Source organism: Betta splendens, chromosome 13 (assembly GCF_900634795.4).
Source record: "Betta splendens chromosome 13, fBetSpl5.4, whole genome shotgun sequence".
Classification (NCBI taxonomy): Eukaryota; Metazoa; Chordata; class Actinopteri; order Anabantiformes; family Osphronemidae; genus Betta; species Betta splendens.
Window position 1 is genome coordinate 6434180 of NC_040893.2, and position 27439 is coordinate 6461618.

A 27439-nucleotide genomic window follows, 5' to 3' on the forward strand; every position below is an offset into this window, starting at 1 on the left:
AAGTGAATAGACTTTGGTGTTGTTAACACCTAAGAACCGAACTATTTCTATGGGAGGACTTGGGCGCTGCCGTGCTGGTCTGTTCACGGTGAGTGAGAGGGGGGGAAATGGCGGAAGTCCAGTTTTGGTTCGGGATCATTGTGGGGGTGGTGGTTCAGGATTTGCAAGGAGATGTTCCTACCAGTGTGACGACACATGGGACACGGTCTCAGAGTAGTAGATGTCTCTCTCCATTGGATGAGAAAATTTACGTTTTCAAAATGTGAAAAAAGCAGGAAATGCATTTCTACCGTGCTCAGTGTGTGTATATGTGACCCATAGAGTCATAGGAACGCTCCAAAATGTCTAAAAAGTGGATTTTGCATGATATGAGCCCTTTAATAGATTGAAAAGACAGATCTAGAAATTGAAATTCTCTTCTTTCTGCAGGTGAGTGTATAGTTACAGGTGAATTGTATGAATTATTGGAAGAATCATAAAATCTAACAATTGCCTTTGTATTTTTAGGAAATGAAGTAAACTAAATAAATTGTGATTTTCATTTATTCAGTTTCTTTCATTGGTGGTGGTGATGGTTGATTAAGACATTACAGCAAATCACTGTCCTTCCAACCCGGTAATCTGCAGGGTGGATTGAGTCTTCATCAGGGTCTTGTATTTGTAGGGCAGGTTGTTGCTCCCCTCTAATAATTGCAATAATGTGGAGAACAACACATGTCACAATAATGTCATAGGTCCCGTCAGGTATTACCTGAGGTGATGAAGGCACTGAAGATGTGCTTTCAACAGGCCTATGGTAATTTCCACCCAGGCTCTTGTTCTGCCATGTGCCACATTAAAGCGCTGCTGGGGGCCTGCTTCAGGTTCTGGGTAAGGGGGTCAGTAGTGTGGGCTGGTTTTCAAACTATTCTACATACAGTGGCCATGCTAATGTGCTCAGCATCCCCGATGTTATAAAGAAAACTGTTTGCAAAAAATCGTAACGCAACACAATGAATCTGCTCGGATGTAAGAGCATGGCCACGATGGGTGATGAGTCTGATGTAGGGGTGAATAAGATTATTGATATATGTTATGGAGTCTCGAAAACCGCTCAAATAAATATGCACGGGAATATGACCAAAAATGAACTCTCAAAATCCTTTTGCGGCGTAGATTCAATTCCCTGCGAATTATTACAACCTCCTCATCTACAGGATCGTCTAGAAACCGACATGCCATTTTGGTCTCTGTATTAATCTACTCTGAAAGATTAAACAAACAAGGTAGGCCCATTTAAACACTGTTTACTTTAAAAAGGGGTGGGGACTGAAAGAACTGAACTCCCGAACAAAACCTGCTCCCAATCAGGTTAGGTTCACAGAGTAAAATGCCATAGTAACTGACTTTGAGTTTTGATTACCAATCTTCTTGAAACGGGAAACTTACCCCGCTTTCATGGGTTTAAGTTACCTTGGTTTCTGAAACCGAAAACTCTGAGTTTTCCTCATTTCAGGGTTAACAAACTCAGAGTTTCAACAAAACCTCTGTTGAAACGGGCCCCAGGTGTACACATTCAGCTTTTTTAAACAGCAACACAGCTGCATCGGCGAAGAAAAGAGAGTTGGCGGGGCAAAAAAAAGGAGATAAATAAAGTAAAAGTATAGTAAATGCGTGAGTTTATTTAATTACCATTATGTTACCCTCTACTCTTTTATTGTAACGGAAAATGAAACATAACTTCCACATCGTTTTGTACTATTAAATCCGTGAGATTCAAATAACATTGGATAATAGTAACATTCTTGTTTAATAAGGTGTAATCCTTCTGGAGCAAGACGAACACTGTCCCAAGTCAAAATAAAACACAAAACCCTCCAAAAGGTAAGATTTGATTACACAACATGACGACTGAAATGATCTTTGTATTAAATATGTTTAACATATTATTTCTCAAATGTAGCTAATAGAAAGAAGGCAGAGGCTAGTCAGACAGGTGTGGGGTGACCACCACCTCCCCTCACCCCATCTGAGGAGCTCGCTCTGTCCCTAAATAAAGGGTGGCCAGTCGTCGAGGGCATTCCTGGGGCACTTCATCACACACTATCTCCCAAGACTCGGAGTAGAGTCGCTGCTCCTCCACATCGAGAGGAGCCAGTTGAGGTGTCTCGGGCATCTGGTTCGAATGCCTCCTGGAAGCCTCCCTGGGGAGGTGTTCCAGGCATGTCCCACCGGTAGGAGACCCCGAGGAAACCTAGGACATGCTGGAGAGACTATGTCTCTCGGCTGGCCTGGGAACGCCTTGGGGTCCAACCGGAAAAGCTGGAGGAAGTGTCCAGGGAGAGGGAAGTCTGGAACTCTCTGCTCAGACTGCTGCCCCCGCGACTCGGCCGTGGATAAGCGGATGAAAATGAATGGATGGATGGATGGATGGAGTAATGAGTTTAATTGCCTTTAAACTAAAATATTCTGGACAAAAAAATAATAGTTACCTGCACATCGATACTGTGAAATGACTTCCTATGAACATAGTCTCCCTCATCGACTGAAGGAAGTTCAATAGAACACTTTCTGTGGTAAGCGCAGTTTATTAAGTTTAAAATGAAATGTTTTAAATGGTTCGCTAAATAATGATTGAGCTGCAGGTGTACACATTTAGCTTTTTTGTATACTACCTGATATAGGTTTATTTAGCTATATTTGTATTGTATCAACCACTTTCAGCTATTTAGCTTTTTCTTAAGTAATGAATTTAGCAATATATAGCGCAATGGCCTTGTGCACCATAAAAGAAACTGGTGTAAATAGAAGTGACCCTTGAAATGATTAGTGAATGACATTTGCATTAGACTCTTTAAATCTTTAATATTCATAATATGTATGTGTATTATGTGTTTCCCACATAAATTAGGTTATATGGTTAATGCATCACCAATGTTCACCTTTTCAGTTTTTCAAACCTCTCAGTCTCTAATATAGCTGAGTGGTTAATCAGCTTGACTGTGACCCTGGAGATCCTGGTTTGGTACCTGGTTGGAACAAGTGTTTCAATGAAATTTGAAGAAATTATTTAACGAATTGTAATAATATCCAAGTATTATACTTTTTTATTGAAATCAAACTGCTTTTGCTTTTTTATGCACATTCAGCTCAGTAATGTTTTAACTAAATAATTACAAATAGGTAATTAAAATTTTATTTTTATTGTTATTTTACAGTATAATAAATACAGACACTCCCTCCCTCAAAATCTCTACACAATAAAAACAGTCCAATTCGATTAGATTTATTAGCAAGTTTTCTACTTGTGACTAGCGTCAGTAACTAGTGTGATAGTTACTGACGCTATTTCAACTTTAGTTATTGAGCACAAAGATTGTCCAAATCTTTTCAATATTAAACACATACAGAGACTGTTTAAATATCAAAACCTCCAGCTTTTTGAAGAGAGAGGTGTGCTATTATTTTTCTTAGTTATGTCTTTTATACTTTTGGAAATATGAAGCTTTTTTATTTGCCTATTGAAATGAACTGGATTTTCATTGTTCTGTATGTATAATGGTGTTCATTGGGCCACTCAGAAACGGAACACCAGTAGGAATTATGGCTTAGTGGTTAAGGTGTATGATTCAATACCCTTAAGATAAGGGTTCAAATAGATATTTCTTACTCTTTATGTATATTTAGCAGTACTTTCAATGTTTGAACCACATTCGCTAGTGTCACGATCTGTGCTAGTTCCTGTTTTAGGTTGAAAGGACTTCCTGTTCACACCTCATCTCAGCTGTTTCTCTGTCATTACCGGTTCCCATTATCCACACCTGTCTGTAATTAGAAATCAACACCAGTATATAGTCTCCACCTCTTACACACTCTAGCTGCCAGATTGTCGAGTCTTAGTACCACATACAAGCGTTCTTGTATAGCCATCTAGTTTTCTGATCACGTCCGTCATTGACCTCTGATTCCTGCCTGACCCTCGTCTGTACCTTCGCCTTACCTTTGAAGCTAGCAGAGTGTGCACTTCACCAGGAGAACGCGGTGGCAGGACTGACGGAGGCGGTGAATCGATTGGCTCAAGGATCAGCTGGAGAAGCGACGCCGACCCAGGTCTCCGCACCCGCGGCAGCGAGCTTGACTGCAGCGATTCCCCTGCCTGCCACTCCGGCTCCAGATCTGGCGGCGGAGGCCGGTTGGGACGCTACCAGTGATGTATTTATTCGCGGTCTCTCCAGCCGCGTAAAAGACTGCCTAGCGGCAAGGGATCTACCCAGTGACTTGAACGCGCTGATCGCGCTAGTAATTCAAATTGATCGCAGGCTGGGAAAAAAACGAGCGGGAGCATCAAAGGGAGGAGAGAATGAGAGAGGATCCCCGACTCAGGACCGCGAGTCCCAGGAGGGGACAACGGGGGTTTGGCGGCCAGTTCACTCCGCGCAACCCGGAAGTAGGACAGACACCGGAGGAGCCGATGCAGATCGGGCACGCACGACTCACGGAGGAGGAGAGGCGACGACGGCGCTCCCATCGGCTCTGCATGTACTGTGGGCAGGCGGGACACTTTGCAGTGAGTTGTCCACTAAAAGAGCAGGCTCATCGCTAGCGTGGAGGGTAGCGGTGAGCCGAACGGTGCTTGGCAGTGCCTTCACTCGTTCTTTACCCACAGTAACCTTAGTCTCCAGAACCCGTTCAGTCCAGCAGGCGGTGCTGATTGACTCCGGCACTGATGCCAGTCTGATGGACGCAGGGCCGGTGGAACGTATGGGCATCGCTTTTCTGCCGTTGGCATCACCAGTGGAGACGGCGGCGCTGGATGGACGGCGACTCTGGAGGGTCACGCACCATACTGAACTGGTAACCATGACCTTCGCAGATGCACATACAGAAAGGATCACATTCCTTGTGGTGGAGTCTTGTTACTATCCTGTAGTGTTAGGACACACATGGTGAAGATTACATAACCCGACGTTAGACTGTAGGAGTGGAGAGGTGAACTGGTGGGACACGGACTGTCAGAACACATGCTTCCAGGCTTCGACTAACCCAGAGGGGTCTGCGTCCGCAGCAGCCGCAGAGGGGGAGACTGAGAAGGCGGATCTGACAGGAGTCCCGGAATGCTACCATGACCTCAGTCCTGTGTTTTGTAAGTCTAGGGCAACTTCACTGCCACCCCACAGAAAGCACGACTGTGCTATAAACCTGCGGCCGGGGGCGACTCCCCCCAAGGGGAGACTCTACCAGCTCTCACCCAAGGAGAACCGGGCCATGAGGGAGTACCTTGACGTGGCTCTCTCATCACGTACCACCTGGTGCGCATTCGGGAGGGAGATGAGTGGAAGACGGATTTCAACACTCCAAACGGACACTATGAGTATCTGGTCATGCTGTTTGGCCTCACCAACGCGCCTGCCGTCTTCCAGGCGTTCGTGAACGAGGTGTTGGGGCCCATGATCAACAATTTTGTTTTTGTCTACCTTGATGATATTCTTGTTTTTTCTCATTCCAAGGAGGTGCACATTATGCACGTTCGTCTCGTACTGAAGAAGCTGCTGGAACATCGCCTGTTCGTAAAAGCAGAAAAGTGTGAGTTCCATGCTGACAGAGTCTCGTTCTTGGGTTTTATTGTGTCTCAGGGCAGGATCGAGATGGATCCGGCCAAGAACCAAGCAGTCGAGGACTGGCCGGTACCCCAAAGCCGCAGAGAGGTGCAACGCTTCCTGGGCTTCGCAAATTTTTATCACAAGTTCATCAGGCGGTTCAGTAGCATTGCGGCCCCATTACATGCGCTAACATCCATCAAGACTACTTTTCAGTGGACGGCAGAGGCAGAGGAGGCGTTCCAGCGGCTAAAAGGCAGCTTCACGTCAGCACCGGTGCTGCGGATGCCAGATCCAACTAGGCAGTTCATCGTTGAGGTAGATGCCTCCAACACAGGAGTGGGGGCTGTCTTATCCCAGAGGGACCCGTCAGAAGGTAGGCTCCATCCATGCGCCTTCATGTCTCGAAAATTATCTGCGGCGGAACGCAACTATGACATCGGCGATAGAGAGTTGCTAGCCGTGAAGGTAGCCCTGGAGGAATGGAGGCACTGGCTGGAGGGAGCAGACCAGCCTTTCTTGGTTTATACGGACCATAAGAATCTAGAGTACCTAAAGGCCGCCAAGCGGCTGAATTCTCGTCAGGCCCGGTGGGCCCTGTTCTTTAGTCGATTTGATTTCCACCTCTCATATCGCCCCGGGTCGAAAAATACTAAGCCTGATGTGCTATCTCGTCTGCACGACTCACAGCAGGACCCGGCGGAGCCTGAGTCCATCCTACCAGCTGGATGCCTGGTGGGTGCAGTATCCTGGCCGGTGGAACGTCATGTTCGGGAGGCTACTTGAGACCTTCCAGTTCCACGCGGCATTCCTCCCAACCGACTGTTTATGCCACCAGACCTCTGTGGAGAGGTGATCCACTGGGCCCACGCGTCAGCAGTAAGTGGACACCCGGGGGCTCCTCGCACCACATTCAGGGTAGGCGAACGGTTCTGGTGGCCAACAATGAGGAAAGATGTACAGGAGTACGTCGCTGCCTGTCCCACGTGTGCCATGGGCAAGGCTTCCCACCAGCGACCGGCGGGCCTGCTCCAACCCTTGCGGGTGCCGCACCGCCCATGGTCACACGTGGCTTTGGACTTCGTGACCGGTTTTGAAAATTAGCCCACTTCATCCCGCTACCCAAGCTGCCATCAGCCAAGCAGACGGCTCAGGTCATGATGGAGCATGTTTTTAGAATCCATGGGTTTCCGCAGGACATAGTGTCCGATCGCGGACCCCAGTTTGTCTCCCTTCTGCAGCCTCATAGGGGCTGAGGTCAGTTTGTCGTCGGGGTACCACCCCGAATTCAATGGCCAAACAGAACGAGCCAACCAACAACTGGAGGTGGGACTACGGCTCCTTGCCTCCAGGAACCCAGGCTCCTGGTCTAGTAAACTGTTATGGGTCGAATTTGCCCATAATACCCTGCCCTGCGTCTCGACCGGTTTGACCCCCCTCCAGTGCGCCTTTGGATTCCAGCTGCCCCTGTTTCCAGCCCTGGAGGAGGAGGTCCACGTCCCTTCAGCACATGCTTTGGTCCGGCGCTGCCGTCAGACTTGGTTGCAGGCTCGGAGGACGATGCTGCAGTCTCAGGACCGGTATAAGAAGGCAGCAGACCGCAAGTGGACCCCAGGCCCAGAGTACCAGGTTGGGGACCAGGTCTGGCTGTCAACTAGGGATCTTGGGCTGCAGTCACAGTCACGTAAGTTGACACCAAAATTCATTGGACCTTAAACCATATCCCGTGTCATTAATCTGTGTCTCTGTGAGACTCTCACTGCCCAGGACCATGAGGATTCACCCCACGTTTCACATCACCCGACTCAAGCCCTTCAGATCCTGCCCCATGGTCCCTCATCACCAGCCACCTCCGCCTCCTCAGGTTGTGGAGGGAGGTGCTGTCTACACGGGCCGGGAGCTCCGCGATTGCAGACGCCGAGGACGGGGCTTCCAGTACCTAGTGGACTGGGAGGGGTACGGGCCGGACGAACGCTCCTGGGTACCAGCCCGGGACATTTTGGACAAGTCCCTCATCCGGGAGTTCCACGCCGCACATCCCGAGGCCCCGTCCCCCGATGAGACGCGTCGACACAGTCCGGTCCCGGCAGAGGAGGAAGGGTCTGGATCCGGTCCCTCCTCCTGAAGTCCGCCCTCTGCCCACCCTGCTCGTTTGCCCGAGCGGGGAGGGATTCGGTTCCGCCTCCTGGGACCACCCGCCGCCCACCCTGGTTGGGGGGGGGGCCTCCGTCGGCGCCGTGGTAGACGCCCTAGGGGGAGGGATACTGTCACGATCTGTGCTAGTTCCTGTTTTACGTTGAAAGGCCTTCCTGTTCATACCTCATCTCAGCTGTTTCTCTGTCATTACCAGTTCCCATTACCCACACCTGTCTGTAATTAGTAATCGACACCAGTATATAGTCTCCACCTCTTACACACTCTAGCTGCCAGATTGTTGAGTCTTAGTACCACATTCCAGCGTTCTAGCCATCTAGTTTTCTGATCACGTCCGTCATTGACCTCTGATTCCTGCCTGACCCTCGTCTGTACCTTCGCCTTGGATCTGGTGGTAAATTTCCTGACCGTCTGACCATTGAGTGTTGCCTAGCCCTAGCCTGTACCTCTGCCGAGTTTACCTGTGAATCGAACCTCTGCCTGTTTACCGGATCTGATCTTGCCTGCTCCTTTGTACTTGAAGAATTAAGACTCTGTGTATGACCTGGACTGCCTGACTACGCTGATACAATAAACAATGTTTACTCATCAAGCCCTCAAGTGTACTGTGCATGTGGGTCCGACATCTGCCGAAGCCTGACAGCTAGGTTTTAGTAATTCTCGAGAAAGCTTAGTTCCTTTTAGTATATATTATGCAGCTCAGAATCCTGAGGAAAGCTGCTATCGTGGCTGAGTGGTTATAGCTGCTTTACTCTAAATCTGTACGCCATGCTTCAATTCCTGCACGGGCTGTGTCTTTCATCAAGTATGAAATAAAAGGTTTACAGACTGATGAGCGTGTATGAAAAACTACCAAATATTTATTTTGAAATTTAACTGTTTCTGCTTTGTTTATGCACATTCAGTTTATATTCAAAACAGGTATTCAGATATACGAAGCTATACAGTACATTCAGTTCATCAGCTCCTTTGAAACACAGAAGTCCTACATTTTGAAATGGCCACTGTATCCACAAATTTTAGTCTTCAAACATAAAACTCATACCACTTGCTCATTAAAGCCTTGGCATTTATAAAGTAACATTATTTTTTTGATACCTACATGTAATATGGTTTTACTGTAACAAGCCTGTTTAGCAGGGGTGAAACAATCTATGTAACAAAGCCAAATTAACTTGATTTTCCCGCCTTTCGTCTCCAGCTCCGTCTCCACCAGCTTCTTCTGCAAACATTCAGCTCTGTTTAAATACCTAATTCTCTTCAAATACATTCATCTGTGCTTTACATGCTTCAGCTATTTTCAACTGTCTTAAGTGTTTCAGCTACTTTCAGCAATTCTCCAGGAATACGTTCAGCAAAAATGCTTTATCTAGTGTGCTAAGGTATTTAGTCTCCAGTACTCACCTCATTCCTCTGCCAGATTGTAGCGTGTGCTCACCTCTATCCAGCGTTCATCTAGATCTTCAGCCACTTTAAGATCCTGTTCTGTTTGTTTCATTACCTGTCTTCGCCTATTCCCTGTCTGTACCTCTGCCTGTGTTTTGGGATCTTCTGTGTTGACCACTGCCCGTCTGACCCTGAGGTTTGCCTGTCATTTTTTTGGAAGCTGTTCTAATTAAACCGACATTATCTCAAGTCATATCTCTGGCTGTGTGTGTGGATCCTCACTCTCCTAATTCTGCTACGTTCGTGACAATATATCAGTGAAGAAAAAGATCAAAAATGAATCTAAGTACAGTATTTGAGCAAATGTCCTCAGGTAGTTTTGACATCTGATCTCCAGAATGTTACATGTCAGAGTCTCCAACACATCATAAATATGTCCAATGTGTTGGATTTAGAGATTTAATTTTAGCGACAAAGTCGCCAAGATGAAAACATTGCTCATATCTTGAAAACAAACGTCATTTTCAGATAAATTGCTCTTTGAGGTGATGGGGCTTGTAACAAACACAAGTTACTGTCCAACTCAGTATTTGCAAATCAAACCCACTTGTTTAAAAGTGTATTTGCAACATTTTCTGTTTGTTTTTGCATTCCCTTCTTTAACTCTTGTTACTTGGGTTTCCTACCTACTATAAAATATGAAAATGACATTTTTGTGGCTGGAATAGTATACAGGAACATCTGTGCAGAGTATGGACTGGAAACCCCAAGGTCAAAGTGGGAAACACCTCCCAAGGTGGTAAAGAACGAGCGAGCCTGTGGGACTTCCAGATACAGACAGACAGAATGGTAATGGCGAACCAACCAGACATTGTGGTGGTGGAGAAAGAGCAGAGGAAAGCTGTGGTGGTGGATGTGGCAATACCAAGCGATGGCAACATCAGGAAAAAGGAACATGAGAAACTAGAGAAATACCAAGGGCTCAGAGAAGAACTGGAGAAGGAACCCTCAAGCTTCCTGGCTTCTGGTAGAGGACCCGAGCTTAGAAAAAGTGGATGAGATCCGCGTGGGGTGAGAATAGAGTGTGTGTGTGTGTATATATAAAATAGAGAAATAATAGTATATGATATTGTATTGGATGCTGTTAAAGGCAAGTTTTGGAATATTTGTATCTGTACATGGTGTATTATTTTAGAAATTTACCTTATTCCGGATTATATATTTTTTTGTGTTCTTCTCAGGTCTGAGTAACATAATGTAACATTTTGGAATAAAGATACATATCAACAGTCCAAAACTAGAAGCCAGAATAGCAAAAATCTCAACAGCAACACTGAGCTTTCCGGGAGAGCTGACATAAGCTGGAATAAAAGTGAGCCACACTGCACAGAATATCAACATGCTGAAGGTGATGAACTTGGCCTCATTAAAGTTATCGGGCAGTTTCCGAGCCAGAAAAGCAAGAATAAAACAGAACACAGCCAAAAAACCTATGTAGCCAAGTACAGCCCAGAATCCTACAGCTGAGCCCAGAGCACATTCTAAGATGATTCTGTCTTTGACTACCTTCAAGTTCTTGAATGGAAAAGGAGGAGAAATCGCTAACCACAATACACATATTACAACCTGTATGAGAGTAAAGATCAGAACACTGAGTCTCTGCTGTGTTGGTCCAAACCATTTCATCACATTACTGCCTGGAAGTGAAGCTCTGAAGGCCATTAACACGACCACAGTTTTGCCCAGAACACAAGACATACAGAGGACAAAGGTAATGCCGAATGCTGTGTGTCTCAGCATGCAGGACCACTCAGAGGGTCGACCCATGAAGGTCAGGGAACACAGGAAGCACAGAGTCAGGGAGAAGAGCAGCAGGAAGCTCAGCTCAGAGTTGTTGGCCCTGACAATAGGAGTTTTCCTGTATGTGAAGAAAATGAAGGCTACAACAGCAGTCATGCTTGTTCCACATAAAGATGCAACAGTGAGCAGTGCTCCCATCATTTCTTCATAGGATAAAAACTCTGCCTCCTTCTTCACACACACATCTCTTCTGTGGTTTGACCAGAATTCAGGTGGACATTGGACACAGCTGATGGAATCTACAAGACATTATATGGTTTTGTGTTGTGTGAATTAGCAATTTCTTTTTAGTTAATTGTTCCATCTTCTATACTGTAATAAAGGCAATAATTGTATGACAATCCTATACAATGAAAATTTTCAAGACACTTCAGTAATAAGTAAGAAGCAAATATTATTGTTAGTTTTGAGATATTTAAATATTGCCGATACTAACTATAAAATAATACATTGCTATTACAATATTACCTGTGATGTTGCTTATTTCTCCGTCTGCACATCGTATACAGTCATAGCAGCAAACAGGCTTTCCTTTCTGGAGAACCTTACGAGTTCCTGGGGAACATTTCTCACTGCAAACTGACACAGGAACCTGCAGGAACAGCATGAATGAGAGAAGTCTATATAATATTTATATATATATAATTAAAATGCAATAATCATTTTATTATAAAGCAAGCCCTTGCCTGTGTTAAGTTCATTGCCCATATTAAAGACTTATTTTGCAGATTCAGCTGTTTGTCTTCAGGTAAAGATGCGTCATAGAGACCAACTATGACAAAGTCCACAGCACCATTTTCTGTTGGCTGCCAGTTTATAATTTCATACTTTGCTGGTGGGTCTCCATCCACATTGAAGTAAACTTCTTCTCCTTCTTTTGTTATGAAATTAATGTTTCTTATGTGCTGTAAAATCTAAAACAAGAAGGAAATCAACAACTTCAACAATAAAACAAAGCATTGTTTCATTGCTATGAAAATTAAGTGCAGTTTAGTCATTTCCTCACCATAAAGGGATCCAGTTGCATTGTTTTGTTACATGTTTTGTTACAGCCAAGTATACTGTGAAGTGCATGGGCCACAGCATACACTCCTTTATATATATTGTTAAATATGGGCATTAGTGTCATGTCAATGAAGCCGTGTTGTAAACCAATCATATCCTCATGCCCAGTACATTTACTTTGATTCTCTGCTAATAAATTTGACTGTTTAAATTTACAACTGAACAATGTCTCCCAGAACTCTGTTAGGATGTCAGTATCCAATGAATTCACTGGCTTCAAATCTAATATGAACTCTCTCATTCCTCTAACATGTGCTTTGGGGATAAACAGGCCTATGGCACCATCCAGAACATGATGTTTATCCATCTCTGCAGTTTGAGAATCAAATATCCAGGCCTCACTACCAACCCACTGATACCCACTCAAATTATGATGAGACAACCTATTTATTAACACATCCATGTCCAAGTAAGAGAGGAAAGCAACAATCACCTTGGAGGAGGAACGCTTGATAATGTCAATAATCTTTTGTATCTTATTTGGTGGATCTGTTCTGAAGAAAGCTACTGAATACTCCAGGCAGATGCCCACCTGCTGAGCTGTTTCTGTGAATGTAGCCATGCCATTATTGCCGTAATCATCATTTGTTCTAATAGCTCCAACCCAAGTCCAACCAAAGTGTTTGACAAGCTGGGCCAGTGCTCTGCTCTGATAGTAGTCACTGGGTATTGTTCTGAGGAAGGATGGGTACTTGGATTTATCACTGAGACAAGCACAGGTGGCAAATGGGCTGATCTATAAAATAATTTAGTTCACATTAAAAAAAAATATACAGGGCATGTACATACAATATATTATAAGATATTCACATTTGTGCATAAGAGAAAAAGAAACAATTTAGAAGAATACCAGCTTATGATGAAGAGAAAAAATACAAACAACAAAATTTTCTAATCTTACCCACTTGTGGTATATTAAAGGGTCCAACAATTGTAGCTGTTGCCATGCAAGTTGATGAAGAGGTGTCTCCTATAATAGCCTTTACTTGTGCAGATTTATTACATAAAACCTTGGAGGATGCAGGAACAGTATCATTTCCATTAGCCAATGCCAGGGCCACCCCCACACTCCTGGCATTAGAGTCACAAGTATCATATATTTTATAACCCAGAGAAATGCCAGGTAGTAGGTTGGTACTGTTATTAATCTCTTCAATGGCAAAAAGCATAGCTTGTGCAATCTGGAAATCTCTGAAATTCAGACTGCATGCATTGCATACAGTGGTAATAAGGTAATATTATATATATATATGTATATATATATACTGTATATATTTATAAGCAAACAACTTACTAAATGCTTGTTGTATATTAAGATTTATAATAAACTAGATAGATTATATATAAAATTTGATAATTTTATTATACAATTTACCCAGTGCATTCCAGTGGCAGTGGCTGGTGCATGTAGGTTTCCTGTCTGTCCTTGCAGCTGCTGTGGAAAGCGAAAATTCCCCCCAGAATAATATCACCATCTTTAGATAGTCGGGCTTCATTAGGATCACCTCTCTGCCTGCACATTGGCTCCTCTTCCTAAGAGAAAGATGACACCAATAGCAGCTGTAGGAGCACCCAGCCATGCACTGGCCATCCCTGTGTGGACATCATCGAGTCAGAGAGAAATAAACCACCAGGTGGAATCATAATCACCTCATTGTAGACCATGACTTCCTCTGTATTTATTCATGTTTGATCAGAAAAAAACCTAAATTTAAATGTCATGGTGGTGTCTGTTGTAAAGAGGTTTTCTAACACAAAATTAGAATAAGGAGCTGTTATTATTATTATTATTATTATTATTATTATTATTATTATTATTATTATTATTATTGTTATTGTTATTATTATTATATTACAAGTAGTGGTAATGATTGTATATATTAAATCATAATTTAACCTAGCAGGCACACAACCAACCTTCAACATTAAAATAAGGTTGAAATAATGTCAGTTGTCGATGTGACGTTGATGTAGCTTTGAAACAATAAAAATGCAAATGCTTATAAATCAATGCTGACAAATGGTGGAAATAATGTCAGTTGTTTTTGTGAAGTTAATGAAAAGTTAAAACAACGTTTGTCAGGATTACGCAGGTATTGGACCCACATGCACAGCACGGACAGGTTGGGGGTTTAACTGATGACAGTCTTTATTGAACAATCATAGTCAAGGCAAGCAGGGTCATACACAGGTGAGCTCGAGCGTAAGCACAAAGGAGCAGGCAGACTCAAATCCGGGGAAAGGCAAGGTTTGTCAAAAGGTGAACACGGCAGTGGTACAGGTAAGGATCAGGCTTTAATCTTGGTCAGAACGATCAGGTACGCTACCAGTTTTCCACGGCAAAAGTACAGGCAAGGAGCAGACAGGAATCAGGAGTCGAAGTTCAAACAAGATCAGGGACTACATAAGCTATACGGTAAGTGGTGAGTACGCGCAACAATCTGGCAAATGACTGGTGTCTGATTTGGAGTTTAAACACTAGAGCCTGATTACTAGATTACTGGCAGGTGTGTCTGATGTGAACCGGTGATTGCATGAGAACATCTGTGGTGGTTGAAACAGTAAGTCCTTCACAATAAACCAGGACCGAATGTGACCGAAAACATGACATTGTTTAATGCTAATGGTTTGTAAAAAGGCAAAAAAAAACCTTGAAATTAAAAAAAATGTTAATGTTAAAATGACAGATTGTCTTTAACATATATTATTAGCCAGACTTTATTTACTGTAGATGTAAATATTTTTATTTTAATTAATATTTTATTTATTCATTAATTATTTTTTAAGGTTTTGGTCATCATGCATTCCATTTTATTGAGTTCTCTTCATAGATTGTATGTGGTTCTCATAATATATCCACTATCTACACTATAATCTCGATAACATTATTCAAACAGTAATGGGAAAGTGTGTGCTGCATCAAAGAAGACACCTTGCAACTGTTTTGGAAAGTGCACGGCGATGTATGGTGGTAGCGGTTCAAAGTGAGTAGCGTTTTCACTGCAGTACCATTGCGTCGCCACGGTGCAACAGGTGCATCGCTGACTAAAGATTTTTAATCCCACAGCCGGCTGAAAAAAATCAGGATGCTAGTAATTTATACCTGTAACACACATACAGTATATTACACCAAACCTATTTCTTTACTAAGTATCTGTTGTGTGCTCAAATGTGGGGAGTATGAAGCACAACATCTCGCTATCAAATAAATATCGTCAAATTGAGACATTATCCATGACTTGTCATTCTACAGGGTAATTCCTATGTCCTCTGGTAGTCCAGTGGCTAAGCTTAGTGACTATTGTCTTGGCTGAGTTGGCGTGAGTTCTATCCCTTGTTATTACTCTTGCTATGTAATTTTTTTCTGAACATACAGTAGTTGATGGCTTAGTTATTTTCTGTTCACTGCAAAGTTATAATCGTTCTGTCTAGTTTAACACAGACCTGCGCCACAGCAGGAAAACATTCTTGTTTTCATTCCTCCAGCTTTGCTATGGCGTGATGGAACTTTGAGCTTGATGAAAAGAGGAAAGCTTAGTTATCCCAGGTTTAGGAGCAATCCAAATCAAATAGTTTGATACCTGATCTGAAGGGGTGGAACTCTTCACCACTGGTTGAATTCATTTCTCCACCCTGCAGTGACCACTGCCCCAGGGGTGTTTAAACCAGTGACACCCTAGTTGAATCGGATTTTCCTCTATCTTCAAACTTCTTTCACCTTTTCTTTTTGCGACACATTACTTTTCTTTAATTTTCCTTTGTTCTTAAATTTTGTAAGCCCATGTTAAACTTAGAAATACAAACAAGCAATGAATTGTGTTACATTAGAAAGTCATCAAGAAACTCTGCGAAACTGAAACTATCACAAACAGACCTTACTCGCTATTTTTGATTGAACTAATTAAATTAGATTCCAGCCCGTTTCCTTTTGGGTTAGTTTAAGTAGCGCTGACATTTTGAAACACCTTGGAAAGTTCAGCCTGGCTAACTGTTACTTTGCTGACCCCGAGCCGTCATCATCACTGTGGGCGACGATTCCTGGCCCAGAGGCCGTGGCACCTGGACCAGAGAGGGCACGCCTGCTCCACCAAGCCAGTAACGGGAGATGCTGAACAGCGGCCTACAGCTCCAAACTAAGGCAAGACGAACATCTCTAATCCTCTGAGAATTCTGGAGTTTCTCAAAGTGCTAAAATTGAACATTCTAAATTCATTAGTTGTCCTTACATTTGTATGAGTTAGAAACAAATACCCTTTTTGCTTGATCAAAGCCATCACACACTTAGGTCTTGACCATTCCTTGTCCTTTCACTCATTGATTCATTCACTGCTGATCATCTCATTCTGATTGTTTTCTCATTTTCTGTTCTGTTTATTTGAGTATTTCCATATTATGTTATTCATATATCCAGTAGTGTTAGATTAATAAAACATTAAAAGGAATCTGGTTTTGTGTACATTGTTCTTCAGATTTAAGCAAAGGTCACTTAACCGCGACAAGAATTCATGACATTAGAGACTGATTTTGTTTTATCGCAACAAAGTTGTTATTGTTGTTCATAACTGGTAACTCATTGAATTGACATCTGGCGTTGACTAGATTGATACAAGCGTGGTTTCAGCTTAAAATCAAACCTGGTGCCCCAATTTTGAGGAATATTAATGTTTCTGCATTAATATGAAATTAATAATTTGAATCCGCTACAATATATAGAAAAATATATAGTAGAAATATGAAATAAAATAAAACCAATCATAAAAACAATTAAACACATTTATAATCAAGATAATACATGTATATCTTCACTTAGAACAACATATCTAAATAGCTATCTGATATTGTGATTTCCCTTTATTGTAATCGGGTACCGATTTTTTTTAGGTGATTCCTAAAGAGCTAGGGCCATAACGGAGAGCCTTGTCAAGATGATTGTTACTGACTTGCAACCTGTTTCAATCGTGGAAGATGCTGGTTTTCATCAATTTGTGAAGGTGTCTGATCCCAGATACCACATCCCTGGTAGGTAAACGTTGACGGTGGGTCAAATCCCCAAGTTGTATGAACAAGTCAGAACAGCCCTGAAAGACTCCATAGACTTTGCCAAGAGTGTGCTTTTCACCACCTTTATGTGGACATCAAGAACAACAGAAGCATATTTAACTGTGTCAGGATATTTCATTGATCAAAACTGGCAGATGCAGGCTTGCAATCTGGAGACAATTTATGTAGATGTACAGCACACAGTGGACAATATATATGAATTTCTCACAAAGATATCTGATGACTGTGGCATTGCCAACAAAATGTATGCTGTTATTACAGACAATGGAGCCAATATGGTCTTAGTTGTGAGAAAAATGTGTGCCATTAAGGCTGACACAGTTCTGGACTCTATCCTAGTTGGTATGATTGTTAAGTTCTTCCACCATAGCAAAAAAGCATCTGACAAGCTTAAACAATTGCAAAGCCAGCTGCAGTTGCCCGAAAACAGACTAGTTCAAGTAGTGTAGACAAGGTGGAATTTGGCACTTTATGTGCTGGAGAGACTGTATGAACAACAACAGACAGTTGTAACCGTGCTTTGTCTTGTGGGGAAAAACGCATTGTGCTTGACCCAGGAAGAATGGTCACAGATCAGCCAAGCCATTGAAGCCCTCAAGCCCTTTGAAGAGGCCAAAAAAATAAAAGTTTCAGCTGAACAGTATGTAACTATTTCAAAAGTCATCCCTCTGGTCTGTCTCCTCCAAAAAGCAACTACATCCGCTGGGCAGAAGGGGAACACCCTGGCGTCACTGCTTGCAATGCAGTTTTTGCATTACACTGAGCACCACCTTACTCTTGCAGCCAGCACGTTTATAGACACAAGGTTCAAAAGCATTGCCTTTAGAAATACTGGAAATGTTGAAATGATCCAATCAAGGCTCATCAGTGAGATGCAAATGCTGGGCAGTTGTGATGAACAGTGACTCCCCTGTTTCTCCAACAACTGCCACTGCCTCCCTGGAAACTGCCTTGTCAGTTAGATCACCCACCTCAAACACTGAAGGTAAAAGTGGGGCCTGTTCAGTATCAAAGACAGGGTTATGGGAGAAGTATGATAGGCGTGTGATGGCTTCCCAGGGAAATCGCAGGGCAAAGACAGACGCATATATTGAGATGCACGGATTCATGGAGGAGAAAGTAATCCCAAGGAGTGAGGACCCTTTGCTGTGGTGGAAAAGTAATGAGGCAATGCTTCCATTTCGTGATAAATCATCACTAGCCATCACTAGTACTGACTTTATCTGTAAAATGATTGTATGTTTTACTGTGGTTTGTTTCACTGACATAAAAGTAAAAAAGTCCCTGGTTTATCAGATTAACAAACAGCACTAATTCAATTGCCTTGGCAACCACCTCCCACACCTGGCCCTGCATAAAACCCAATGCGGGGGATTGAACTGCTTACCTCAGGTAGCAAATTGAGCTACCTGAACTAACTGAGCATGCAGCTGTGCCTGTCTGATCCTGATACAACAGTAAGATTGTACAGTACAGTAAGAAATGTTGGTACTGTGTTTTCATGTCTCCATAAGAGGCAGTTAGGATGACCACAGCACAGTTTTGTTGAAGTGGCTCAACGTGGACACCCCCTTGCCATGGGGGTAGCAGCCCCGTTTATGAACAATAGAAGCCGCTCATTTAGGATGTTAGGTAAGTATGTTAGTCTCTTGACATCCCTTTTGGTAGTACTACAAGGAAAGAAAAATGCTGGGCGTCCTAGTGCTAATTTGGTGCTTTCTTACTTACAGTTTGACTAATAGCCAATTACTGTTTAGTAACAGCCACGTTAAGTAACAGCCACATTTTAACATGTTCTGCAATTTAAACATTTTTCATGTTTCAAAATCCACAGTTAATTCAACATGAATGCATCGTTCATAAAAAAAAAACATAAATCAGCATAAACGTAACGTCGATAATTGATCATAAATCAACGTACACGTAACGTTGATAAATGACCGTAAATTAATGTGAACAGAACATTGATAATTAACCATAAATAAACATTGAAATAATGTTGCCCCATCAATGTTGATTCACCTTTTAAAATCTAAATATAATGCAATGGTTATTCACCATAATTATAATGTTGCCTCAATGTTGAAATGCCTGCTGGGTAAAATTTGCACCAAAACCAAAATTAGTTAATTAGGCAAAGCTGGGCGGCACAGTGGTGCAGTGGGTAGCACTGTCGCCTCAGAAGGAAGGGCCTGGGTTTGATTCCCAGGACGGACCGGTTGCCTTTCTGTGTGGAAGTGCATTTTCTCCCCGTGTTCTTGTGGCTTCCCTATGAGTCTCCGGCTTCCTCCCACGGTCCAAAGACATGCATTAGGTTGACTGATCACTCTGAATTGCCATAGGTGTGAGTGTATGTGTGAATGGTTGTCGGTCTGTGTGTTGCCCTGCGATGGACTGGCGACCTGTCCAGGGTGCACCCCGCCTATCGCCCAAAGACAGCTGGGCTAGGCTCTAGCTCCACCCGCATGGGAATAAGCGGTAGAAAATGGATGGATGGGCAAAGCTGGTAAATAATCAGTAAATAATCGTAATATAATAATAATAATAATATTTATAACAGGCATTTTTATGGTAAAGTATGATTGCACAGTTTTAATAAATTGTCTACATGTTAAAGAAAACTGGAGTTTTTTTATAGACTGACATTGACAAAGTTAAACTGATCAAGTTGTGTAGGACAGTGTCAACTTTATTAGGTAATTACATATTCAAACGTTATACAGATATATGTTATAATCTTGTGCTTTTATTTGTAAATAGCACTAAAATGTCCCATGTTTTATGAATGGTAAACATTTCAGAATATATTTTGTGACCCTCTCACCATCATATTCTTCTTTGTGTTCTTCTCTGGTCTCAATAAAATAATATAACATTTTGGAAAAAAATACATATTAACAGTCCAAAACTAGAGGCCAGAATAGCAAATATCTCTACAGCAACACCGAACTTCCCAGGAGAGCTGACATAAGCTGGAATAAAAGTTATCCACACTGCACAGAATATCAACATGCTGAAGGTGATGAACTTGGCCTCATTAAAGTTATCAGGCAGTTTCCGAGCCAGAAAAGCAAGAATAAAACAGAACACAGCCAAAAAACCTATGTAGCCCAGTACAGCCCAGAATCCTACAGCTGAGCCCAGAGCACATTCTAAGATGATTCTGTCTTTGACTACCTTCAAGTTCTTGAATGGAAAAGGAGGAGAAATCGCTAACCACAATACACATATTACAACCTGTATGAGAGTAAAGATCAGAACACTGAGTCTCTGTTGTGTTGGTCCAAACCATTTCATCACATTACTGCCTGGAAGTGAAGCTCTGAAGGCCATTAACACCACCACAGTTTTGCCCAGAACACAAGACATACAGAGGACAAAGGTGATGCCAAATGCTGTGTGTCTCAGCATGCAGGACCACTCAGAGGGTCGACCCATGAAGGTCAGAGAACACAGGAAGCACAGAGTCAAGGAGAGGAGCAACAGGAAGCTCAGCTCAGAGTTGTTGGCCCTGACAATAGGAGTTTTCCTGTATGTGAAGAAAATTAAGGCTACAACAGCAGTCATGCTTGTTCCACATAAAGATGCTGCAGTGAGCAGTGCTCCCATCATTTCTTCATAGGATAAAAACTCTGCCTCCTTCTTTACACACACATCTCTTCTGCCATTTGACCAGAATTCAGGTGAACATTGAATACAGCTGATGGAATCTGACAAAAAGTATATTGGGTTGATTTTTTATGAATTTGCATTTTCTATTTAATTAATTGTGCCATCTTCTATACTGTAATACATGAAATAATTGTATGACAATCATATAGAATTAAAAATATTGCAACATATTTCTTTAAGAAGAAAGAAGCATCTTTAAAAGTAAAAAAGAGAATTTCAAGACGCTGGAGTGCCAAGTAAGAAGCAAAAAATATTGCCAGTTGTGAGTCAATTAAAAAAATAACTATATGTTAAAACGTTACTGTTCCAGAACATTACCTGTGGTGTTGCTTATTTCTCCCTCTGCACATCTTATACAGTCATAGCAGCAGACAGGCTTTCCTTTCTGGAGAACTTTACGAGTTCCTGGGGAACATTTCTCACTGCAAATTGACACAGGAACCTGCGGGAACAGTATGGATATAAGGATATAACACCAGTCATTTTTTCTTTAAAGGAGTCATATCATGCTTTTCATTCTAAAAAATATTTGACTTTAATGTCTCAGTAAGGTCTCTGTAAATTTTCATCCCATAAAACCCTTTAGATCGTCCACACTGCCCCTGTCAATATGTGGTTCTCACTCCCCATCAGCAAACGCTGTGTTTTCTGGGCGTGTCGCAAGCGAAGCTGCTCACCACACCTCTGTGCGGAAGCGCATACCTTTTTTGTTGTTGTTTTTTTTTTAAATTGGCTCCATGGATACGAGCCACCGCACGGTTAGGATACAATAGGTGGCAGTAGTGCGACATTGAGAATGCAATCCACCACAGAAGAAGACGACCCACTACAGAACTGCACGACATTAGTCAGCTGGTTCATAGCGTAGTAGAACCATACGTCTACGATCCCGAATCTGACCCTGAAGCTGAAGAGGAGGCTGTTGAAGTCACCACATTTCGGCTGATGCAAGATGTGTCTCATTGGTAATGTCGCATTTACTTCAATTTAATTGATTTATGTAATTTGCAAAGCGACTAGCGGTTGCTAATGCGAATGCTAAATGGCGTGTGCTGCTTCAATATTCACAACACGACTTACCTGGAAAACTCTCGTTAATAGAAAACACTACTTTAGCTCACATTATACAAATAAATAAGTTTGAGAGCATAGCTGAAATAATATAAATACATTTTACATTTACACATTTCACTGTTTTTGTCTTACTTGTGCTGCTGCTCTGACAATTTTATTTAAAAAATGTGCATTAATATTTAGAGCAATCACTGCATGACCTACCTGGGAACAAAAAGCATTGGTTCAAATTATATATTGACCTAACGTATTTTTACTGCTTTTAATTATGTTTTTTGTCATTCATGATAAATTTGACAGTAATATGTCTCTGTGGTGCTGAGGATTCCTGGGGTGAAGAATCTGAGTTGCCATCTCTTCATGCTTGGGTTGTAGATGAAGGCAGTTTCCTGATGGATAAAACACTAAAACACTCATAGTATGATTGATGTAGACCACCTGTAGAATAACTCCTTTACCGTTTGAGTAAAAATGTGTTTTTTGTGAGTGCAACACTCATTAAGAATTTTTTTAACTTTATTTATATATAATTTATATGCGTTTTATTTATGGCCGCTTCAACTTTATAGCTTACCATATTAGAAAGAGAAAAACATGTAATTTCAATACTATGATTTCCTAAATAAAAGTGTTTTCCCTTCAGAAACAGAGTTCAGTGAAATACATAATAGTTAAAGCCAACTTTATTGTAAACCAAAAAAATACACCACTACGCCAAAGCTAGAACAAACTGTTACCTTCACACTCCAATGTGCAATGTATAGGTTACTGAGTTAATTAAGAAGTCTGGGGGTTTGAGGACGAAGGAGAAGCTTTTGCAGGGCCTTGCAGACGAAATGCATGAAAGTAGGGTAAACAGGGAGATGTGGTGATCCTTGTTCTCATCACTATTTGGAAGACTGAGCGGAAGCAGTCCTCTACCAGATGGAAGCTGTGGCTGTCCTCACCATCACCTCATCAAAACAAAAGGTAGTGCAATCAGAATTGTAGATTAGTGAAATGTTAATTATTATGTAGGTCAAAACCTTCTCTAATGTAAGAACACACAATACCAGACAAAAAAATAAACCAAACAAGAGGACAGGCCTGTCTGTGCTAAAACAACAGATAAACAGTTGTTACAATTCAAATATAAAATCTAAACAGTATATACCAATTAAAATCTTCTATTACCTATCTTACTGTTGGTACATACAAACTTACATACCTTTACTCCTGAGCTGGGCAGCAGATGTCTGTGTACCAACAGTCTGCAGTGATTTCTCTGTTTGACAGCCTCCTTGCATGTGGGCAACTGGGATTTGCCCTCCTACAGTATAGAAAAGACTGTTACATTTACTGTAAATTGTATTGGTCCTACAAATATAATGGCTATGGTACAAGCTATCGGTAACTGACCAGATAAGCACCAGGTATTGTAGAGATGTGACTAATTAGCAACTAAGCTTGAAACACAACACAGTAATCATTCCAACTAATCATGTTAGAATTTGATAGAACAATGACATAACCCCAAATCACAAGTTGATTTAGGCTGTGATACAGGACGGGGTAATAACAAACACAACCGCGTTCATCTGCAGGTTCTTTTTGTAGCGATGACCAGCTGTAGCTCTAAAGTGCAAAGGCCTAAAGGCATGCTAACGGCTAACGCAACACAAACAGGAGCGGCAGCACGTCAACAGGACAAAGGCTCGATCCACCGTTTCCTGCCTGTCGCCGATCGAAGGCCCATCGCTATTAGCTGTTCCCCACACAGGTGTGTGGTTGCACCAACTCAGAGTAGCACATTTGAAAGGGACAAAGGCTCAGTTGACTCACTGTAGCCGTTAGCGACGCTAGCGATTAGCTTGTCTCACATGTGGGTTACTGCATTTTAAACAGACCCAACTAACATATTTAGAGATCACAAGTATCAAGCACAAACTTACTACAGCGAGCTAGATCCACCGCTTCCTGTCTGTCGCCGCTGGAAGGGCGATAACGATCAGCTGTTCTCCGCAGGTGTATGTGATTACAGAAAAAGGACAGACGCTAGACCCACCGCTCCCTGCCTGTAGCCGCTCGATGCCGTTAGTCATTAGCTTTTCTCCACACAGGTGTGTGGCTGCACGAGCCCACATGAGCACATTTGAAGGGGACAAAGGCTCGACTTGCTGTAGCCGTTAGCATAGCTAGCTAGTAACTTGCCCCACACATAGGTTACTACATTTAAACGGACAAACTAACATTTTAAAACATTATAATATCAAGCATGTACTTACTTCAGTGAGTGGATGACGGACTTTAGGAATAGGTCCTTTTTTTCCAACAGGAGCCGTGAAACAAATCCAGCATTGTACGCACCCTCGTTTGAAATGCACATACGTATAAATGCTGAGGCAGTGTTTCTGGCACCGGTCCGTTAAAAATAAAAGTGACCCACAAATCCTCACTTGTTGTTCCCTGGTAAAATGAATAGACTTTGGTGTTGGTTAGAACACCCAAGAACCGAACTATTTCTATGGGAGGACTTGGGCGCTGCCGTGCTGGTCTGTTCACGGTGAGTGAGAGGGGGGAAATGGCGGAAGTCCAGTTTTGGTTCGGGATCATTGTGGGGGTGGTGGTTCAGGATTTGCAAGGAGAACTTTCAACCAGTGTGACGAGAACTGGGGAACGGCCTCAGAGTAGGTCGTGGCTGTTTTCATTGGATAAGAAAATTTACGTTTTCAAAATGTGAAAAAAGCAGGAAATGCATTTCTACCGTGCTCAGTGTGTGTATATGTGACCCATAGAGTCATAGGAACGCTCCAAAATGTCTAAAAAGTGGATTTTGCATGATATGGGCCCTTTAATGCTTTTATCTCAATACATTTATTATATGTAAAGTAGTCATAGTTATGAATTTGTTCACCTTATTTGAGCTCTGTGACCAAATTAAAGTCTCATGTTTCAGACTTAGCTGTTTGTCTGCAGGTAAAGATGCATCATAGAGACCAACTGTGACAAAGTCCACAACACCATTTTCTGTTGGCTGCCAGTTTATAATTTCATACTTTGCTGGTGGGTCTCCATCTTTATTGAAGTAAACTTCATCTCCGTTCTTTGTAATAAAATGTATCTTTTTTATGTGCTGTAAAATCTAATAAGGTTGTATTAATTTGGTAATTTCATGATAAGTCATATATCCTCTACAATACTGTGATTTGTTGCAACAATGTGTTTAGTTTTAGAAAAAGGAAAGAGAAAAGCACAGTATGACTCACCATGAATGGATCCAGCTGCATTTTACTGTTATTACATGTTTCATTACAGTTAAGTATCTTTTGAAGTGCATGGGCCACAGCATACACTCCTTTATAGACATTGTTGAATAAGGGCATAAGTGACATATCAGTGTAAATGTGATGTAAACCACTCAGATCTTCATGTCTAGTACATTGTTTCTCATTCTCTGCTGATGAAGTTGACTGTTCAAAAGTACAACTGAATAATGTCTCTCAGAACTCTGTAAACATTTTATTGCCTAAATAATTAAGTGGCTTAATGTCTAATATAAACTGTTTCATGCCTCTAACATGTGCTTTGGGAATGGACAGACCTATAGCACCATCCAGAATATGATGTTTATTCATTTGTGCCGATTGAGAATCAAAAATTCAGCCTTCACTGCCAACCCACTGATACCCAGTCATGTTGTAAAGAGGCAATTCATACAAGAGCACCTCCAAATCCAAAAAGGAGAGGAAAGCAACAATCACCTTGGAGGTTGATTGCTTCACAATTCCAATTATGTTTTTTAGCTTGCTCAGTGGGTCTGTTCTAATAAAAGCTATAGAATACTCCAGACAAATTCCCAACTGCTGAGCTGTTTCTGTGAATGTAGCCATTCCACTATTGCCATAATCATCATTTGTTCTAATTGCTCCAACCCAAGTCCAACCAAAGTGTTTGACCAGCTGGGCCAGAGCTCTGCTCTGATAGTAGTCACTAGGTATTGTTCTGAGGAAGGATGGGTACTTGGATTTATCACTGAGGCAAGCACAAGTAGCAGACGGGCTGATCTATGAAAATAAATTACTTCACATGAGAAAAATGTATGTACGTACTGTACAACATAAAATATCAAAGATTTTGCTCTTAACAGAAGAATAAAATACAAATAACAATAACAACTGATAATCAAAAAAACTTTAAAATACATATAACACAATGTTCTAATCATACCCACTTGTGGTATATGAAAGGTCCCAGCCACAGTTGCTGTAGCCATGCAAGGAGATGACGAGGTGTCTCCTATAATAGCCTGCACTTGTGCAGTCTTACATAGAACTTTAGAAAATGCAGGAGCACTAGCATTTCCATTAGCCAATGCCAGGGCCACCCCCACACTCCTGGCATTAGAGTCACAGGTATCATACATTTTATAACCCAGAGAGATGCCAGGTAGTAGGTTGGTACTGTTATTAATCTCCTCAATGGCAAAAAGCATAGCTTGTGCTATCTGGAAGTCTCTGAAATTCAAACTGGATGCACACAGTTGTGAATAGGTTTATTATATCAATATGTATATTGATGTTTTAATTATAAGCAAACAATAAAAGTTTGAAGACAGATAATAACAAATGAATATTATTATATATAAATAAGTTTTTGCTTACCTAGTTTATACATTTGTGAACATTTTATCTATATATATAAAATAGTTTAATTTAATCATACAATTTACCCAGTGCATTCCAGTGGCAGTGGTTGGTAGGTGTAGGTTTCCTGTCTTTCTTTGCAGCTGCTGTGGAAAGCGAAGATTCCCCCCAGTATAATATCACCATCTTTAGATAGTTGGGCTTCATCAGGATCACCTCTCTGCCTGCACATTGGCTCATCTTCCTGAGTAAAAGAAGACACCAATAGCAGCTGTAGGAGCACCCAGCCATGCACTGGCCATCCCTGTGTGGACATCATCGAGTCAGAAAGAAATAAACCACCAGGTGGAATCCTAATCACCTCATTGTAGACCATGACTTCCTCGGTATTTATTCATGTTTGATCAGAAAAAAACCTAAATGTAAATGTCATGGTGGTGTCTGTTGTAAAGAGGTTTTCTAACACTGTAAAAATCAGAATAAGGAGCTGTTATTATTATTATTATTGTTGTTATTATTATATTACAAGTAGTGGTAATGTGGTAGTTTTATATATATAAAAAACTCCCTTCTCACCCCACGCGGGTGGTCTGTCATCCACTTTCCAAGCTCGGGTCCTCTACCAGAGGCCAGGAAGCTTGAGGGTTCTGCGCAGTATCCTTGCTGTTCCTAGGACTGCACTTTTCTGGACTGAGATGTCTGTTGTAGCCATTGCTCCAATTTGGGGGTCACTGCCCCCAGTGCTCCAATCACCACACTTTTTCCTGATGTTGCCATCGCTTGGTATTGCCACATCCACCACTACGGCTTTCCTCTGTTCTTTGTCCACCACCACAATGTCTGGTTGGTTCGCCATTACCATTCTGTCTGTCTGTATCTGGAAGTCCCACAGGATCTTGGCTCGCTCGTTCTATACCACCTTGGGAGGTGTTTCCCACTTTGACTTTGGGGTTTCCAGTCCATACTCTA

General features: G+C 42.0%; 2 protein-coding genes, 1 long non-coding RNA gene and 1 pseudogene across 3 annotated transcripts; all 4 read right to left on the reverse strand.

Annotated features, from left to right (window-relative positions):
• Nucleotides 1–10131: 10131 nt before the first annotated feature.
• Nucleotides 10132–13285, reverse strand: LOC114868206 (extracellular calcium-sensing receptor-like). Its single transcript, XM_029171646.2, has 5 exons — nt 12947–13285; nt 11983–12777; nt 11663–11890; nt 11445–11568; nt 10132–11215 (listed from the first exon to the last, which is right to left on the reverse strand). Exons 1-5 carry the CDS (start codon nt 13208–13210, stop codon nt 10308–10310), a joined length of 2319 nt encoding a protein of 772 aa, XP_029027479.2. The 5' UTR covers nt 13211–13285; the 3' UTR covers nt 10132–10307.
• Nucleotides 13286–17007: 3722 nt separating this feature from the next.
• Nucleotides 17008–21030, reverse strand: LOC129605041 (extracellular calcium-sensing receptor-like). Its single transcript, XM_055514141.1, has one exon. It carries the CDS (start codon nt 20712–20714, stop codon nt 19959–19961), a length of 756 nt encoding a protein of 251 aa, XP_055370116.1. The 5' UTR covers nt 20715–21030; the 3' UTR covers nt 17008–19958.
• Nucleotides 21031–22513: 1483 nt separating this feature from the next.
• Nucleotides 22514–24674, reverse strand: LOC129605042 (uncharacterized). Its single transcript, XR_008696509.1, has 3 exons — nt 24113–24674; nt 23056–23157; nt 22514–22801 (listed from the first exon to the last, which is right to left on the reverse strand). It is a non-coding gene; the product is annotated as an uncharacterized LOC129605042 (long non-coding RNA).
• Nucleotides 24675–24682: 8 nt separating this feature from the next.
• On the reverse strand, nt 24683–26846 carry LOC114868207 (extracellular calcium-sensing receptor-like; annotated as a pseudogene).
• Nucleotides 26847–27439: the final 593 nt, after the last annotated feature.